The sequence below is a fragment of the Staurois parvus genome, unplaced genomic scaffold (genome assembly GCF_062004578.1).
Source record: "Staurois parvus isolate SC_StPar_1 unplaced genomic scaffold, SC_StPar_1.0 ptg001288l, whole genome shotgun sequence".
Lineage (NCBI taxonomy): Eukaryota > Metazoa > Chordata > Amphibia > Anura > Ranidae > Staurois > Staurois parvus.
The window spans coordinates 725,103-745,702 of NW_028319084.1; the positions used below are offsets into that span (position 1 = coordinate 725,103).

The window sequence follows — 20,600 nt, forward strand, 5'->3', positions numbered from 1 at the left end:
GTAAACACTAGTAAATGAAATAAGAGATGAAGGCAACTGACACTTGGAGGGAGATGACACTGCAGCTCCATCATGGTCATCATCATCAACAAATACAAAGTTCTCAATGGAGAGCCTACTTGGTTGGGCTGATGCTAGGATTTGTCAAACCCATCACATTTTATAACTACTGCCAGTTTACGGTATGACTTTGCTTTTATTCCAATGTAACATTACTCAAATTACTTTATACAAGTCCTATAGAAACAACCTTCTGCGTTCAAATGTGGTGCTCAGAGACTGATAGGTTTCCACTCTTCCAGTTTGTGTCTAAATGGCACCACCATGCTTTGCTGCCATCTTAGGACTGAAGGTATCCCATCATGCACAGCACTAAAAAAAAAAACAACAAAAAGAGGGCGCACCAGCCCAGCAGATTACCTTCATATATATTAATTCATAAAAGCAAATATTATACTTACAAACAACTGACAACTCATGGGGCCGCCGGGCAATAGGGGATCACGGGGCCCTTGTGTCCTTGCCCAAACTCAAAAAAGCCTACGAAAAAGGTACCAGGGGCATCCCATGGGTCCCCCTACTTACCCCAGGCCCTTGGGCAGTGCCCGAGTTTCCAAATGGTCAGTCCCCCCCTGGTCACAAACAGATTAGGTTAACATGCATATCAGGGAATTCCAAGCCATGACCGCCAAATCTGCAGCACCTAATCAACAGCATGGGATCCACAGCATCAGAGCAATGGTTCTGATGAAGAGGGGATTCCCCTCGAAACATACTAGCCACATTAGACCTGGATGGCCTCCTCCCATGCTGTTGATTAAGTGCTGCAGATTTGGCGGTCGTGACTTTGAATTCACTGATACGCTTGTCAACCTAATATGTTTGTGAGTATAATATTTGCTTTTATGAATTAAAAATGAAGGTAATGCGCCAGCCTGGCGTGCCCTGTTTTTGTTATTTTTTAGCGCGTTACGCAGGTCCTCCCTGGAAATTTTCATATTACCAATAGCTTTTCTTTCAGAATTTAGAACTTCTATTATTTACTATTGCTCCTCCTATTATTCCCAAAAGGTCTATATACTGTAATTCCTACTATTTTCCCCTATAGCTCTGTATAATTCCTCCTATTACCCCTATAGCTCTGTATAATTCCTCCTATTACCCCTATAGCTCTGTATAATTCCTCCTATTTCCCCTTATAGCTCTGTATAATTCCTCCTATTACCCCTATAGCTCTGTATAATTCCTCCTATTACCCCTATAGCTCTGTATAATTCCTCCTATTACCCCCCCCTATAGCTCTGTATAATTCCTCCTATTACCCCCTATAGCTCTGTATAATTCCTCCTATTACCCCTATAGCTCTGAATAATTCCTCCCATTACCCCCTATAGCTCTGTATAATTCCTCCTATTACCCCCTATAGCTCTGTATAATTCCTCCCATTACCCCCTATAGCTCTGTATAATTCCTCCTATTACCCCCTATAGCTCTGTATAATTCCTCCTATTACCCCTATAGCTCTGTATAATTCCTCCTATTACCCCCTATAGCTCTGTATAATTCCTCCTATTACCCCTATAGCTCTGTATAACTCCTCCCATTACCCCCTATAGCTCTGTATAATTCCTCCTATTACCCCTATAGCTCTGTATAACTCCTCCCATTACCCCCTATAGCTCTGTATAATTCCTCCAATTTTCCCCTATAGCTCTGTATAATTCCTCCTATTACCCCTATAGCTCTGTATAATTCCTCCTATTACCCCCTATAGCTCTGTAATTCCTCCTATTACCCCTATAGCTCTGTATAATTCCTCCTATTACCCCTATAGCTCTGTATAATTCCTCCTATTACCCCCTATAGCTCTGTACAATTCCTCCTATTACCCCCTATAGCTCTGTATAATTCCTCCTATTACCCCCTATAGCTCTGTATAATTCCTCCTATTACCCCCTATAGCTCTGTATAATTCCTCCTATTACCCCTATAGCTCTGTATAATTCCTCCTATTACCCCTATAGCTCTGTATAATTCCTCCAATTTTCCCCTATAGCTCTGTATAATTCCTCCTATTACCCCTATAGCTCTGTATAATTCCTCCTATTACCCCTATAGCTCTGTATAATTCCTCCTATTACCCCTATAGCTCTGTATAATTCCTCCTATTACCCCCTATAGCTCTGTATAATTCCTCCTATTACCCCCTATAGCTCTGTTTAATTCCTCCTATTACCCCTATAGCTCTGTATAATTCCTATTATCACCTATAGCTCTGTATAATTCCTCCTATTACCCCCTATAGCTCCGTATAATTCCTCCTACTACCCCCTATAGCTCTGTATAATTCCTATTATCACCTATAGCTCTGTATAATTCCTCCTATTACCCCCTATAGCTCTGTATAATTCCTATTATCACCTATAGCTCTGTATAATTCCTCCTATTACCCCCTATAGCTCCGTATAATTCCTCCTACTACCCCCTATAGCTCTGTATAATTCCTCCTACTACCCCCTATAGCTCTGTATAATTCCTCCTATTACCCCCTATAGCTCCGTATAATTCCTCCTACTACCCCCTATAGCTCTGTATAATTCCTCCTACTACCCCCTATAGCTCTGTATAATTCCTCCTACTACCCCCTATAGCTCTGTATAATTCCTCCTATTACCCCTATAGCTCTGTATAATTCCTCCTATTACCCCTATAGCTCTGTATAATTCCTCCTATTACCCCCTATAGCTCTGTATAATTCCTCCTACTACCCCCTATAGCTCTGTATAACTGGTTCTATTATTTCCTCCAACACTGTATAACTCGTCCTATTATTCCCTATACGTGTGGATATCTCCTCCTATCATTTTCTAAAGCTCTATATATCCCCGCAGCAAAGAGTCAGCTTCATGCATCCAGTAACTCCTTCCACTGCAAGTGGTCTCCGGTAAAAGCCTCCACCCATCCGGCAGTCAAGGAGTTGGGGGGCGTCAAAGCTCACCATGCACTGACAAGTGTGTAAGAACGTCCGACTTCCGATACATCAGATGTATCATTTGGGGTGATTGGGAATTGGCAGCGGTAGAGATGCCATTTATGAAACATGCCGGAGTTACCCATGTCTCTCACCATCTCGCTAGCGACTCCACAGCCGTCAGATGCTCACCTGATCGCGGCTCATTCAGCTTGGAGCCTGTGAAGTAGAACAAGTTGGGATTTCCATGGAAAGTCAAGAAAAAGGGGCCACAATTACCAGAATCATTTGCATTATAAACACATTAGAACCAAGAGTACAGCCCTGGACAGCTTTCGGTCAGATTTTTAAAAGGGCAAATAATACCCCGAGCTACCGATATATGTGCAAATAACGTAGTTAAACGATATATCTTGCCGCTAGATCACCGTCATGTATTCCCGCATCAACATGAAAAAGTGCAGTGCAACTAAATGTTAATACAAATTATAAATGCTCATACTAAAGACAATCACTGAACTTATATATTCATAATTTCACAAATCTTCAACTTTATTTTTTTCCCTTTTGATGACATGGGTCATGTGTCGAAACGCGCCTGTGGCGGAGCCACGTGACGCCATCACGCACTCCTGAAACCGGAAGTATACATGCAGTGATGCCGATGTTATTCCTTAAGAGGGTAATACCTGCTTTTTAAAGGAGGCAATATTATTGTGGACTGGATTGAAGTGATTTTGAATATGTTTTTAATAAAGGGGTGGTTTATTTGAATATATTACACTATGATGGGGATTTACTAAAACTGAAGCACTCAGAATCTGGTGCAGCTGTGCGTGGCAGCCAATCAGCTTCTAACATCAGCTTGTTCAATTAAGCTTTGGCAATAAAACCTGGAAGCTGAATGGTTTCTATACGGAAAGGCACCTGATTTTGCACTCTTCCGTTTTACTAAATAAACCCCCTATGAAAAGCTGTTTTATTTCTTTCAGCGATTATTGCTGAAGGGGAAGCTGTTCACATAGAGAGAATTGAAGACCATCTATTGATACATTTGGTGAATACCCAGAGGGGATACACACCCACGTTAAAGAGCAAGGAGCATAAATACCTAACTCTTTGAGTGGGTCATATACATAGGTAAGCAGCCTGTGTGGATGGTGAGTAAAAACACTGATGGTGGATATAGGATACGTACATAGATTTGTATGAAAATAACTCTTGCTGTCATATATTTGAATTTTGTGATTGATAGGCATAAATCAGAAGGTAAAAGATATTATCACATAGTGTGGTATATAGACATGTAAAGTGTTACTAAACCCCGGACCCCGCATTCACTATAGCCGCTCTCCCCGGACCCTGCATTCACTATAGCCGCTCTCCCCGGACCCTGCATTCACTATATCTGGTCTCCCAGGACCCTGCATTCACTATATCCGCTCTCCCCGGACCCTGCATTCACTATATCTGGTCTCCCCAGACCCTGCATTCACTATATCCGCTCTCCCCGGACCCTGCATTCACTATATCCGCTCTCCCCGGACCCTGCATTCACTATATCCGCTCTCCCCGGACCCTGCATTCACTATATATGGTCTCCCCGGACCCTGCATTCCCTATATCCGGTCTCCCCGGACCCTGCATTCACTATATCCGGTCTCCCCGGACCCTGCATTCACTATATCTGGTCTCCCCGGACCCTGCATTCACTATATCTGGTCTCCCCGGACCCTGCATTCACTATATCTGGTCTCCCCGGACCTTGCATTCACTATATCTGGTCTCCCCGGACCCTGCATTCACTATATCCGCTCTCCCTGGACCCTGCATTCACTATATCAGCTCTCCCCGGACCCTGCATTCACTATATCCGATCTCCCCGGACCCTGCATTCACTATATCCGCTCTCCCCGGACCCTGCATTCACTATATATGGTCTCCCCGGACCCTGCATTCACTATATCCGGTCTCCCCGGACCCTGCATTCACTATATCCGGTCTCCCCGGACCCTGCATTCACTATATCTGGTCTCCCCGGACCCTGCATTCACTATATCCGATCTCGCTGGACTCTGTATTCACTATATCCGCTCTCCCCGGACCCTGCATTCACTATATCCGCTCTCCCCGGACCCTGCATTCACTATATCCGCTCTCCCCGGGCCCTGCATTCACTATATCCGCTCTCCCCGGACCCTGCATTCACTATATCCGCTCTCCCCGGGCCCTGCATTCACTATATCCGCTCTCCCCGGACCCTGCATTCACTATATCCTCTCTCCCAGGACCCTGCATTCACTATATCCGGTCTCCCCAGACCCTGCATTCACTATAACCGATCTCGCTGGACTCTGTATTCACTATATCTGTTCTCCCCGGACCCTGCATTCACTATATCTGGTCTCCCCTGACCGTGCATTCACTATATCCGATCTCCCTGGACTCTGCATCCACTATATCTACTCTCCCCTGACCCTGCATTCACTATATCCGCTCCCCCACAGTACACACAACATGGAAATGCAATTATTTTGTAAATATAAACTGTTAAATACCTTTTCTCATCAGCAGTATACAGCAGTCTTGTGACTTCTATCAGTCTCCAGCAGAGCACTGGTTAAAGCTTGTAGGAGGAGTTTTCATTCTCCCCTGACTGTCCTATGAGACTGCATAACCCCTGACCCTCTGTCTGGACAGTGCTGATCACATGCACTCTCCCAAGAAAAAAACTGTCTAGCAATATACACCAAAGTAAGCATGTGCAACTTGACCCCAAGGCTCTGTTCTATCAGCAGATGGATTGGGGACAGTAGAACAAGGGGGGATCAGAAGAGAAGACAGGATCAAACAGCCTTTTTACACAATGCAGAGGATTAACCCCTTAGCTTCCACAGTGAGTATAACAAGCATGCTTTACTGCAGATACAGATTTATTTTACCGTTGTGGGTTTAGTAACATTACAATGAACACTCGGCCACTATAAGGTGGTTTACGGATATTTATCGAAAGCACAGACATTGCAAGCTGAAAATCTGTGGCATGGTGACGATTGTTTTTGGTATGAGTATTGATTATTTGTATTAACATTTATGTAGATAAGTTAGTGAGTGCACTCCAGTGAGCGGCAAATGCACTAAAAGGAACCACAAAACCTTTCCAACTGAAATTGACAAAATAAAAGTGCAGCGCTACAAACAATATCTTTATAGCAATTATGTTAAAATAACTCATGAGAAAAGATGATTGTCCAATGTAATAATATCAGATGTGGTAAGCAGTTCAATTATGAAAAAACTTCCAAAAACGTTGGTGTAATCCAATCCAATATCGAGGGATAGATAGATTGCCCGCTTACCAGAAGCGCAATCTCAATGCGCATGTACAGGTCACATGTAGCCGAGGTCTCATGCAGGCGCTGCTTGGTGGTACCCAGGTGGTCCCTCAATGATAAGAAGATATTGGTCTGGTCGGATCACACTGCTCCTTGGATCCACGCAGAAGCCTAAAAAAGCTGGGGCTGAGGTATGAGGTATGAGGACTCAGTGCCAGATATAAGAAGTAAAGGTACTCATAGTGTAGTATTTTAAAATAAAAAATGTATTAAATCCAATGTGAAAAAATCAAATAAGGATTACAAAGCACATGCCTGCAACCTGTAGCCAGTAGAAGAGGCTGTAAAAAAACATCTAAAACACTGACCAGTGAAAATCAAGGGTTGGCCGCCGGACCTCCTGATCCTCCTGATCCGGCGGCGTGACGTCAAGGCGTGCGAAGGCTCCTCCTAGACGCGTTTCGTGTCAATACACGTCTACAGTAGGGGTGATGCCATTGGCAGTAGGGGTGATGCCATTGGCAGTAGGGGTGATGCCATTGGCAGTAGGCCAATGCGCGTTTCGTGTCAATACACGTCTACAGTAGGGGTGATGCCATTGACAGTAGGGGTGATGCCAATGGCATCACCCCTACTGTAGACGTGTATTGACACGAAACGCGTCTAGGAGGAGCCTTCGCACGCCTTGACGTCACGCCGCCGGATCAGGAGGTCCGGCGGCCAACCCTTAATTTTCACTGGTCAGTGTTTTAGATGTTTTTTTACAGCCTCTTCTACTGGCTACAGGCTGCAGGCATGTGCTTTGTAATCCTTATTTGATTTTTTCACATTGGATTTAATAAATTTTTTATTTTAAAATACTACACTATGAGTACCTTTACTTCTTATATCTGGCACTGAGTCCTCATACCTCAGCCCCAGCTTTTTTAGGCTTCTGCGTGGATCCAAGGAGCAGTGTGATCCGACCAGACCAATATCTTCTTATCATTGAGGGACCACCTGGGTACCACCAAGCAGCGCCTGCATGAGACCTCGGCTACATGTGACCTGTACATGCGCATTGAGATTGCGCTTCTGTATTAACATTTAGTTGTGCTGCTCTTTTTCAGATTCTTATGTCTAAAATAAGTTGCCATACACCCAACATACACTAGAATGGGTCCATAGAAAAAAAAAAAAACCTTCAAATGCCAGTCGACAGGAAGGTTGTTTATGTCATCAACTGTGCCGACAACTTTTGTTATGCCAATATATTTAAATCTCACTCCTCTGAATGCAACGTTCAGGACGCGCACTTCTCTCCACGGAGTAAATATTAACGTCACTACATTTATATGACATCCAAAATGTCATCATTAACAAAGAACTTAAATATGTCACAATATTCTACGATGACATTGGTAAATCACTGATGTTCCAATCCATCCTATGCAATCAGGGGGTGTATTTACCACAAGGCAAACAAGGCATTTGCCTAGGGCGGCATTTTTCAGGGGGGCACCCCAGAAGAATGGGGACATGCAGCACAGGGACCAGGTGGGATCTGAGAGAGGCTGCAGGCTGTATGCAGCGCCTGACTGTTATTCCCGAGGATATCTGGAGCTGTGAAGGTGAGTGTCTTTCTCTCTCCCCAGAAAGGGGGGGTGGAGGTGGTTGTATGTTGGTGGAAGGCTCTCTCGGGTGGGGGTGGGGGGTAATGGTGTATGTTGGTCAATGTCAGGCTATCTCCACGGGAAGGGGGGGGGGGGGGGGGTTGGGGGTAGGATTGGTGGTGTTGGTCCATGCCAGGCTCTCCCCCCTGGGGTGGGAGGGGAAGGGGGGGCTTCGATTTTTTTGTTGCCTAGGGCAGCACAAACCAAAATACACCACTGTATGTAACTGAGGTTAGCAGAAAATCAAAAAGATGTTTAGTAAGATAAACCCAAATAGGAAAATTAGGACCTGTATGGATGACTCCATGGTGGCTCCAATAATGAGGAGGATCTTACGAGCTGCCAAAAAGGGAATAAAACGAAACGAAAAAGCAGCAAGCACCGAAAAGTGTTCCACCACCTATGTAAAATAAAGAAAATAGATAGTGCTGCTCTATAACTAACCCCTAATTCATGGTGTAATGCAGGCCATAGATGGGTCAAAAATCATCCGAAAAAAAATCTTCCGATTTTCGCACCGTTAGTGGGTTAATTGGTCGACCGTTTTTCGGGGATTTGGCACATTTTTTTTATCGGTGAAGTTGGAAAAAAATCGGCCAATTTTGTAGATCGGCCAATTTTCCCAGCAATGATGGGCAAATCGGCCGATCTTTTTACCGATAAAAAATCTGTGCATGAGCCATGACCTGCAAGAAGAAGAAAAGAAGAAGAAGAAAAAGAAGAAGAGGAAGAAGAAGAAGAAGAGGAAGAAGAAGAAGAAAAAGAAGAAGAAAAAGAAGAAGCAGAAAAGAAGAAAAAGAAAAAGAAGAAGAGGAAGAAGAAAAAGAAGAAGAAAAAGAAGAAGGGGAAGAAGAAAAAGAAGAAGAAAAGAAGAAGAAGCAGAAAAAAAGAAAAAGAAGAAGAAGAGGAAGAAGAAGAAAAAGAAGAAGTAAAAGAAGAAGAAAAAGAAGAAGCAGAAAAGAAGAAAAAGAAAAAGAAGAAGAGGAAGAAGAGGAAGAAGAAAAAGAAGAAGAGGAAGAAGAAAAAGAAGAAGAAAAAGAAGAAGAAGCAGAAAAAAAGAAAAAGAAAAAGAAGAAGAGGAAGAAGAAGAAGAAGAAAAAGAAGTAAAAGAAGAAGAAGCAGAAAAGAAGAAGAAGAAAAAGAAGAAGAGGAAGGAGAAGAGGAAGAAGAAGTAGAAGAAAAAGAAGAAGAGGAAGAAGAAGAAAAAGAAGAAAAGAAGAGGAAAAAGAAGTAGGAGAAGATATATTTTATATGAAAAGTCTTGCGGTTGCAACAATGTATCTATTTGTATCAGAATAAAAACATCTGTATCTGAAATGGATACAAATGGATACGTTATTGCACCCGCAATATTTTTTCATGTCAAATATAATAGCGGAGCTCTCTGCAGGGACAGAAGTAATTAAATGCCGGCCGTAGACGGGACGAAAATTGGCCGATTTTTTTTACCATTGGTGGTAACGTCGGCTGATCGAAAGACAGATTTTCCCTTTTTTTTTATAAAAAAACGTCCGGTTTTCGATCCATCTATGGCCTGCATAAGAAGAATATTAAATACATAAATCAGTAGAAGTAAATAAGTAAACATCCGACAGAGCCTCAATCGAACCGTAAGATGAACACCCAACAGGGCATCAATATACCTCTATGGCCTATCCTAATAAAGGAGAAGACCTGCTAACCATGGTGCAAAGTGACACAAAAAATAAAAATAAAAGTGACACAAGAAAAATAAATAACTTTATTTTATTTATATTTTTTAATAACTTCCTTTTTTATTAAAAACTTTATTTTTTTAATAATTTTATTTTTTTTTAATAACTTTATTTTTTTTTAATACCTTATTTTATTCCTAGATTGTAAGCTCCAAGGATCGGGGCCCTCCTATCCCTCTTGTATTGAACTGTATTGTCTCCCTTTATATTGTAAAGCGCTGAGCAAACTATTGGCGCTGTATAAATCCTGTATAAATTATTTTATTCATAGAGTGACGCACTATCACGGTTTTATACAGTATTCACATTTTTCACTGTAATTTTCACTTTTTTTGTAGTTGGTATATGGGTATGATATTGTATTTATTTATTAAGGTAATGCACTATATATTTAGGCGCATCTGAAAACCTATCTCCTCAGGGAAGCCTACCCCGCCCTCAGCTAATTGCCGATCTCCTCCACTCTTCCTACCACTCCATCCCCCACAGCTATCTCCTCCTGTACCACCATCCCCTCCCTCCTAGATTGTAAGCTCCAAGGAGCAGGGCCCTCGATCCCCTCGTGTACTGAATCGTATTGTTACTGTACTGTCTCATGTATTGTCTCCCATTGTAATGTACAGCGCTGAGCGAACTGTTGGCGCTATATAAATCCTGTATAATAATAATAATATGAGTTTTCTTTCTTTTTGAGGCACATACTTTCCTTTTGGGAGCCATTGGAGGGGCTCGATACCAAAGGATCTGAAAAGTTGCATTTTTTTGGATACAAGGATTGGAATGACTTTATTTTGGACACGAGTGACTTATAATTTTGATAAGAATTTTTATTTTATCAATAATAATTTTATTTTATTTATTTTAATTTTTTGGATATTTTTGGGATCATTTATCATTTAATTTTTGGGGTTTATTATATGTATATTTGTTTACAGATTTGGGGATATTTATTTAACATATTAAAGTTATATTGTTGGTTTGCACTTTCAAGGGTGCAAGTTAGATCTTCTATGTTAGAGGGTGTAGGTAATATATATTTGTTTGGTTGATACAGTAGCTCTAGATTTATATAAATCCTGTATAATAATAATTTTAAAAAACTTTATTTTTATTTTTTTGTGTCACTTTGCACCATGGTTAGCAGTTTTTATACTTTATTAGGATAGGGCGTAGATTACCTATTGATGCCCTGTTGGGTATTCATCATTACGGTTTGATGGTGGCTCCAAACACTGATAGGTGGTCTGATATTACGAAATGATCCAACAGCTGAAAGGTTGTATCTACATATTTGATACGCACAATTTCTCCTCTATCGTACTGTGCACAGCTACTGTAAAATGTAGGCATCACCTCACTTGTCGATCTTCACTCAGTACCAAGGAGTAGGGAATATGGCATGGTATGGACCTTAATGATATCTTCAGCACATCCCAAGGTGGCCTCAAGGTATCTACCCTCGTCTGATAGCCTGATCGCTGTCAATCCAGCAAAGAAGATTGGACAAAAGGGTGAGAAATTTCTATAGGCAGCCTAATTATTCAACCGCATGAAATATATGTTACAGTACAATCAAGTCCACAGAAAATAACAAAAGTATAATCTAAGGCAGCCTTCCTCATCCAGGGTTCCTCCAGAGGTTGCTAGGGTTTCCTTGCTCAAGGTACAATGTCTGCCTTTCAAAAAAGTAACCAGACACCAACAATCTTTTCAGCTATCTAAGTAAGTGGGTCCTTTTCCCACTAAACACAAATGTAAGAGGGTCTCTTTTCCCACTAACCACTAATGTAAGAGGGTCTCTTTTCCCACTACCCACTAATGTAAGAGGGTCTCTTTTCCCACTAACCGCTAATGTAAGAGGGTCCTTTTCACACTAACTACCAATGTAAGAGGGTCCTTTTCCCACTAACCACTAATGTAAGTGGGTCCTTTTCCAACGAAACACCAATGTGAGTCCTTTTCCAACTAAACACCAATGTAAGAGGGTCCTTTTCCAACTAAACACCAATGTAAGAGGGTCCTTTTCCCACTAACCACCAATGTAAGTGGGTCCTTTTCCCACTGACTACCAATGTAAGTGGGTTCTCTTCCCACTAACTACCAATGTAAGAGGGTCCTTTTCCCACTAACCACCAATGTAAGTGGGTCCTTTTCCCACTGACTACCAATGTAAGTGGGTCCTCTTCCCACTAACTACCAATGTAAGAGGGTCCTTTTCCAACTAACCACTAATGTAAGAGGGTCTTTTTCACACTAACTACCAATATAAGAGGGTCCTTTTCCAATTAACCACCAATGTAAGAAGGTCCTTTTCCAACTGAACACCAATGTAGGAGGGTCCTTTTCTCACTAACCACCAATGTGAGTCCTTTTCCCACTATCCACAAATGTAAGAGGGTCTTTTTCCCACTAAACACCAATGAAAGAGGGTGCATTTCCCACTATTCAACAAAGTAAGAGGGCCCTTTTCCCACTAACCACTAATGTAAGAGGGACTTTTTTCCCATTGACCACTAATGTAGGAGGGACCTCTTTTCCCACTGACCACGAATGTAAGTTACTTTTTTTCCCATTGACCACTAATGTAAGAGGGACCTTTTCCCACTGACAGTCAATTTAAGAGGGTACTTTTCCCGATGACCACCAATGAAAGAGGGTTTCTTTCCCACTAACCACCAGTGTAAGAGGGTGCCTTTCCCACTGAAACTATACAACCAATTCTGGAAGAATCTAGCAGCATCTGGAGAGGCTGCATGAAACCAACACACACAACTGACAATAACTATCAATGCAAGCGGGTCCTTCTCTCACTGACTACCAATGTAAGAGGGTCGTTTTCCCACTGGCCACCAATGCAAGAGGGCACTTTTTCCACTAAACACCAAAGTAATAGTTTCCTTTTCCCATGGACCATCAATGTGAGAGGGTCCTTTTCCCACTGGCCACCAATAAAAGAGGGTCCTTTTTCCACTGACCAATAAAATACGTAGTTGGGGATTGTATGTCATAAAGCAACGGATGATAATGTAATTGTTTCCTTTTCCCATGGACCACCGATAAAAGAAGGTCCTTTTCCCAATGGCCACCAATGCAAGAGGGTACTTTTTCCACTGACCACCAATGTAAGTGTGTCCTTTCCCACTGACTACCAATGTAAGTGGGTCCTCTTCCCACTAACTACCAATGTAAGAGGGTCCTTTTCCAACTAACCACTAATGTAAGAGGGTCCTTTTCCAATTAACCACCAATGTAAGGTCCTTTTCCAACTGAACACCAATGTAAGAGGGTTCTTTTCTCACTAACCACCAATGTGAGTCCTTTTCCCACTATCCACAAAAGTAAGAGGGCCCTTTTCCCACTAACCACTAATGTAAGAGGGACTCTTTTCCTATTGACCACTAATGTAGGAGGGACCTCTTTTCCCACTGACCACGAATGTAAGAGTTACTTTTTTTCCCATTGACCACTAATGTAAGAGGGACCTTTTCCCACTAACAGTCAATTTAAGAGGGTGCTTTTCCCGCTGACCACCAATGAAAGAGGGTCCTTTCCCACTGACCACCAATTCAAGAGGGTTTCATTCCCACTAACCACCAGTGTAAGAGGGTCCTTTTCCCACTGAAACTATACAACCAATTCTGGAAGAATCTGGCAGCATCTGGAGAGGCTGCATGAAACCAACACACACAACTGACAATAACTATCAATGCAAGCGGGTCCTTCTCTCACTGACTACCAATGTAAGAGGGTCGTTTTCCCACTGGCCACCAATGCAAAAGGGCACTTTTTCCACTGAACACCAAAGTAATAGTTTCCTTTTCCCATGGACCATCAATGTGAGAGGGTCCTTTTCCCACTGGCCACCAATAAAAGAGGGTCCTTTTTCCACTGACCAATAAAATACGTAGTTGGGGATTGTATGTCATAAAGCAACGGATGATAATGTAATTGTTTCCTTTTCCCATGGACCACCGATAAAAGAAGGTCCTTTTCCCAATGGCCACCAATGCAAGAGGGTACTTTTTCCACTGACCACCAATGTAATAATTTCCTTTTTCCTCTGACCACCAATGTAATAGTTTCCTTTCCCCATGGACCACCAATGTAAGAAGGTCCTTTTCCCACTGGCCACCAATGTAATAATTTCCTTTTCCCTCTGACCACCAATGTAAAAGGCTCCTTCCTCTCTTTGACCAGCAATATAAGAAGGTTCTTGTCTCACTGACCACCAATAAAAGAGGGTCCTTTTCCCACTGACCAATAAAATACGTAGTTGGGGGATTGGATGTCATAAAGCAACGGATGATGATGTAAGTGTTTCCTTTCCTCATGGACTACAAATTTAAGAAGGTTCTTTTTCCACTGGCCACCAATGCAAGAGGGCACTTTTTCCACTGAACACCAAAGTAATAGTTTCAGTTTCCCATGGACCATCAATGTAAGAAGGTCCTTTTCCCACTGGCCACCAATGCAAGAAGGCACTTTTTCTACTGACCACCAAAGTAATAGTTTCCTTTTCCCTCTGACCACCAATATAAAAAGCTCCTCCCTCTCTTTGGCCAGCAATGTAAGAAGGTCCTTCTCTCACTGACCACCAATAAAAGAGGGTCCCTTTCCCACTGACCGATAAAATACGTAGTTGGGGATTGGACTTCATAAAGTAACGGATGATAATGTAATTGTTTCCTTTTCCCATGGACCATAAGTGTAAGAAGGTCCTTTTCTCACTGGCCACCAATGCAAGAGAGCACTTTTTGCACTGACCACCAGTGTAATAGTTTCCTTTTCCCATGGACTACCAGTTTAAGAAGGTTCTTTTCCCACTGGCCACCAATACAAGAGGGCACTTTTTCCACTGACCACCAATGTAATAATTTCCTTTTCCCTCTGACCACCAATGCAAAAGGTTCCTCCCTCTCTTTGACCAGCAATATAAGAAGGTTCTTCTCTCACTGACCACCAATTTAAGAAGGTTCTTTTCCCACTGGCCACCAATGCAAGAGGGCACTTTTTCCACTGAACAACAAAGTAATAGTTTCATTTCCCAATGAACCATCAAAGTAAGAAGGTCCTTTTCCCACTGGCCACCAATGCAAGAGGGCACTTTTTCTACTGACCACCAATGTAATAGTTCCCTTTTCCCTGACCACCAATATAAAAATCTCCTCCCTCTCTTTGGCCAGCAATGTAAGAAGGTCCTTCTCTCACTGACCACCAATAAAAGAGGGTCCTTTTCCCACTGACCAATAAAATATGTAGTTGGGGATTGTACGTCATAAAGCAACGGATGATAATGTAATTGTTTCCTTTTCCCATGGAACATCAGTGTAAAAAGGTCCTTTTCCTGCTGACCACCAATGCAAGAGGGAACTTTTTCTACTGACCACTAATAGTTTCCTTTTCCCTCTGACCACCAATGTAAAAGGCTCCTCCCTCTCTTTGACCAGCAATATAAGAAGATCCTTCTCACACTCACCACCAAAAAAGAGGGTCCTTTTCCCACTGACCAATAAAATATGTAGTTGGGGATTGTACGTCATAAAGCAACGGATGATAATGTAATTGTTTCCTTTTCCCATGGACCATCAGTGTAAGAGGGAACTTTTTCTACTGACCACCAATGTAATAGTTTCCTTTCCCCATGGACCACCAATGTAAGAAGGTCCTTTTCCCACTGGCCACCAATGTAATAGTTTCCTTTTCCCTCTGACCACCAATGTAAAAGGCTCCTCCCTCTCTTTGGCCAGCAATGTAAGAAGGTCCTTCTCTCACTGACCACCAATAAAAGAGGGTCCTTTTCCCACTGACCAATAAAATACGTAGTTGGGGATTGGACGTCATAAAGCAACGGATGATAAGTTGACTGTTGACGATTAACAATGACCTTGAAGTGAACTCAGACAACAATGATTCCATTTCTGCTGATGACATGAAACTGTACAAGATACAATAACAAAGGAGGATGTGAAGCATCTCTGGAGGGATCCGGCATCACCAGTCAAGGCCGCGTGAAATCAACTGACGCAATTCATTTCTGCATGTCAAGTCCAGGATTTGCGTTCAGTTTATTGTTTATTTTAATGAAAGACGATGGGCAGGAATATAATATTCATCCAGGTCAGATAGTGCCCATCGTCTTTCAGCCGGTACGGAATTCGCAGCGGTTTCTGTGCGAATTCCGCACCGCATCACAATCGCACCCCGTTCATGCGAACTGCTGCGGATGTGTATGTTAACGACGGTCCGCAAAACGCGGTGCGATGTGCAGAATCGGATCGCATGGGTGTGAACGCCTATGTTATCCGATTCTAGCGCGGACCAAAAAAAAGGTCCTACACCTTTTTGGTGCGGTGCGATTTGAGCCATACAAAATGTACGTCTCCAATCCCACCGCACAGAATTCGCATGCGATTTGCACAGGAATGCGGAATGTGAGAATCACGTGATATGCCGCACCGCACAAGTGTGAGCCCGGGCCCAGAGGCAGAAAAGGATTAGTAACCAGCACAACCCAAATTCTAGACACAAATGCGTGATAAATGCAAACTGTTACTAATTAAGGCTGAACTCCGGGCACAAAAACGGGCATCTGAATATATTCTTCATTAGCCACAAAGGATGTAAATCCACTTTATGATCACCAAATGGCTTTGCAAACCCAAATGTTACCTTGTAAAAGTAGCAGTAACATCACTACTGTGCTGGACACAGACTGTGCAGAAAGCAGAGCTGTGGGAGGGGCCCAGCAGCTCCTCCCACTACAGACTGCCTGCAGAAAACTAAAGGAGTGGGCGGAGACAGGACCAGTCACCCAGCACAAGGAGAGAGAGCAGCAGTGACTGGTCTTTATTAACCCCCTGCCTACCGGGCACTTAAACCCCCTTCCTGCCCCCCGGGCACTTATTCCCCCTTCCTGCCCAGGCCAATTTCCAGCCTTTAGGGCTGTCACACTTTGAATGACAATTGCGCGGTCATGCAACACTGTACCCATATGAAATTTTTATCATTTTTTAGTGACAGATAGAGCTTTATTTTGGTGGTATTTAATCACCTCGGGGTTTTTTATTTTTTCTTAAACAAACCAAAAACCACTGAAAATTTTGAAAAAAAACATTTTTGTTGTCTTAGTTTTTGTTATAAAATTTTGTAAATAAGTGATTTTCTCCTTCACTGATGTGTGTTAATGAGGCTGCACTGATAGGCACTGATAGGCTGCACTGATGGACACTGATAGGTGGCACTGATGGGCACTGGTAGGTGGCACTGATGGGCATTGACAGGCATCACTGATGGGCACTGAAAGGCAGCACTCATATATGGCACTGATAGGAGGCACTGATAGGCGGCACTGACTGGCACTGTTAAGTGGCACTGACTGGCACTATTAGGTGGCACTGATAGGCAGCACTGATGGGCACTGATAAGTGGCACTGATGCACACTGATAGGTGGCACTGACTGGCACTGATAGGCAGCACTGATAGGTGGCACTGACTTGCATTGATAGGTGGCACTGGCTGGCACTGATGGGTGACACTGAAAGGCAGCTCAGATGGGCACTGATATGTGGCATTGATGTGGCACTGAAATATGGCACTAATGTGGCACTGATGGGCACTGGCAGGTGGCATGATTGAGCACTGAGAGCTGGCACTGATGAACACTGACAGGTGACACTGCTGGGGCTACACAGCTCATCAGGGCACACTGATCCTCAGTGCTCTGATGATCATTGTACATTTCCCCTCCGAGGAATACCAATTACCCGCTCTTCTCTCCTCTCCTCTGTCAGCGTGACAGCTCGTGGGGAGAGAAATGCAGATAACCGGCATTTCCCTGTATACATGTGATCAGCTGTGATTGGACACAGTTGATCACATGACCGAGCTGACATCTTCGGCTCTTTCCGTTGATCAGTGATCCTCTGTGTCCCTCCACCGATCGCCGCACTGCGCGCTCCAGGAGCCGCGCATGCGTGGTTAGAATGGGAGGACGTCATCTGATGTCTTCCCAGAGCGAAAGAACCGCCTTGCGTCCGTCACATTACTATATGGCGGGTGGGAGGCGTTAAAGGTCCTGCACACAGGTTTCACACAGGATCACTGCACAGATCTGGAAGAAATACACAAAGTACACCAAGACTGAAGAAGAATACACGATGAATGGATTTAGGTAACATTTCCTATTCTGGAATCCAGCTTTAGGACCATAAGGTCTTTCTGAGCCCAGGTTCACACTGATGCGGTGTGGAATTCGTACCGGTTTCAGTGCGATTGCCGCACCGCATTATAATCGCACCCTGTTCATACGAATCACCACATGTGTATATTTGAAGTTAACGACACCCCAAAATGAGTTCGCAAAACGCGGTGCGATGTGCAGAATCGGATCGCATGGGTGTGAACTAAAAGGGCGGACTAAAAAGGGGTCCTGCACTTTTTTGGTGCAAATGCGTTGTGCCGCACACCGCACAGGAAATCGCATGTGATTTGTACAGGAATGCGGTGTGGTTCCTGTGCGAATCACATGTGATGTGCTGCACCGCATCAGTGTAAACCCGAGCTAAAAAGAGAATAAAAGAGAGTGCTCTCTCCTCGTGCATTACCGTGATAAATAGAAAATGTATTATAAAATCACAAATGTATACTCACAAACCAAAAAAGGTCATAAAAACAGAGACAAGGAGCCAAAGATGACAGTCGCGGACAGTGAAGGTCCTTGGGTGAAATGTGCTAACGCGTTTCGGGAGTCGAACTCCCTTCCTCAGAGCAACGCGTTAGCACATTTCACCCTCTGCTGTCCGCGACTGTCATCTTTGTCTCTGTTTGTATGACCTTTTTGGTTTGTGAGTTTTTATGACCTTTTTGGTTTGTGAGTTTTTATGACCTTTTTGGTTTGTGAGTTTTTATGACCTTTTTGGTTTGTGAGTTTTTATGACCTTTTTGGTTTGTGAGTTTTTATGACCTTTTCGGTTTCTGAGTTTTTATGACCTTTTCGGTTTGTGAATTTTTATGACCTTTTTGGTTTGTGAGTTTTTATGAGCTTTTTGGTTTGTGAGTTTTTATGAGCTTTTTGGTTTGTGAGTTTTTATGAGCTTTTTGGTTTGTGAATTTTTATGAGCTTTTTGGTTTGTTAGTTTTTATGAGCTTTTTGCTTTGTGAATTTTTATGACCTTTTCGGTTTCTGAGTTTTTATGACCTTTTCGGTTTGTGAATTTTTATGACCTTTTTGGTTTGTGAGTTTTTATGAGCTTTTTGGTTTGTGAGTTTTTATGAGCTTTTTGGTTTGTGAGTTTTTATGAGCTTTTTGGTTTGTGAATTTTGATGACCTTTTTGGTTTGTGAGTTTTTATGACCTTTTTGGTTTGTGAGTTTTTATGACCTTTTTGGTTTGTGAATTTTTATGACCTTTTTGGTTTGTGAATTTTGATGACCTTTTTGGTTTGTGAGTTTTTATGACCTTTTTGGTTTGTGAGTTTTTATGACCTTTTTGGTTTGTGAATTTTTATGACCTTTTTGGTTTGTGAGTTTTTATGACATTTTTGGTTTGAGAGTTTTTATGACCTTTTTGGTTTGTGAATTTTTATGACCTTTTTGGTTTGTGAGTTTTTATGAGCTTTTTGGTTTGTGAATTTTTATGACCTTTTTGGTTTGTGAGTTTTTATGAGCTTTTTGGTTTGTGTATTTTTATGATCTTTTTGGTTTGTGAATTTTTATGAGCTTTTTGGTTTGTGAGTTTTTATGACCTTTTTGGTTTGTGAATTTTTATGAGCTTTTTGGTTTGTGAGTTTTTATGACCTTTTTGGTTTGTGAGTTTTTATGACCTTTTTGGTTTGTGAATTTTTATGAGCTTTTTGGTTTGTGAGTTTTTATGACCTTTTTGGTTTGTGAATTTTTATGAGCTTTTTGGTTTGTGAGTTTTTATGACCTTTTTGGTTTGTGAGTTTTTATGACCTTTTCGGTTTGTAAATTTTTATGACCTTTTTGGTTTGTGAGTTTTTATGACCTTTTTGGTTTGTGAGTATGCATTTGTAATTATATAATAAATTTCCTATTTATCACGGTAATGCACGAGGAGAGAGCGCCCTCTTTTATTCTCTTTGTTGTCAGCATTAAGACTCCCCGATCTATTGATCTATTAGCCACAAAGGATGTAAATCCACTTTATGAGCACCAAATGGCTTTACAAACCCAAATGTTACCTTGTTAAAGTAGCACTACTGTGCTGTACACAGACTGTGCAGAAAGCAGAGCTGTGGGAGGGGCCCAGCAGCTCCTCCCACTACAGGCTACAGAAATCTACAGGAGTGGGCGGAGACAAGACCAGTCACCCAGCACAAGGGAGAGAGAGCACCAGTCACCGGTCTTTATTAAAGGCCCTGCACACGGAGACAGGGAGCCGAAGATGACAGTCGTGGACAGCGGAGGTCTGTGGGTGAAATGTGTAACGCGTTTCGGAAGTCGAACTCCCTTCCTCAGAGCGCAGGAAAGGAGTTTGAAACGCGTTACCACATTTCACCCACGGACCTCCACTGTCCACGACTGTCATCTTTGTCTCTGTTTTTATGACCCTTTTTGGTTTGTGAGTAGGCATTTGTCCATCCATCAGACTGTCACCTACTCTCCTCTCCTTTAGGAGCACCCTGAAAACCCATCTCTTCAGGGAAGCCTACCCCGCCCTCTGCTAATTGCCGATCTCCTCCACTCTTCCTACCACTCCATCCCCCACAGCTATCTCCTCCTGTACAACTCTCCCCTCCCTCCTAGATTGTAAGCTCCAAGGAGCAGGTCCTCGAACCCCTCATGTATCGCATTGTATTGTTACTGTACTGTCTCATGTATTGTCCCCCTTTGTAATGTACAGCGCTGAGGGAACTGTTGGCGCTTTATAAATACTGTATAATAATAATAATAATTTGTGATTTTATAA

At 42.6% G+C, this 20,600-nt stretch overlaps 1 protein-coding gene across 6 annotated transcripts in view; it reads right to left on the reverse strand.

Moving 5' to 3' along the window:
- The window catches only part of TTBK1 (tau tubulin kinase 1), a 150,334-nt gene that overhangs the window by 102,946 nt on the left and 26,788 nt on the right, over positions 1-20,600 (reverse strand). Inside the window, exon 2 of one of the 6 annotated variants that reach the window (XM_089660925.1) lies at positions 3,164-3,190. The exons of 4 other annotated variants lie outside the window; for them this stretch is intronic. In XM_089660925.1, the coding sequence (XP_089517051.1) occupies positions 3,164-3,178 (15 nt within the window). In that variant the 5' untranslated portion in view covers positions 3,179-3,190. Of the gene's footprint in view, positions 1-3,126; positions 3,191-20,600 lie in introns of those variants that run through there. One more of the 6 variants, XM_089660926.1, reaches the window with a different exon arrangement.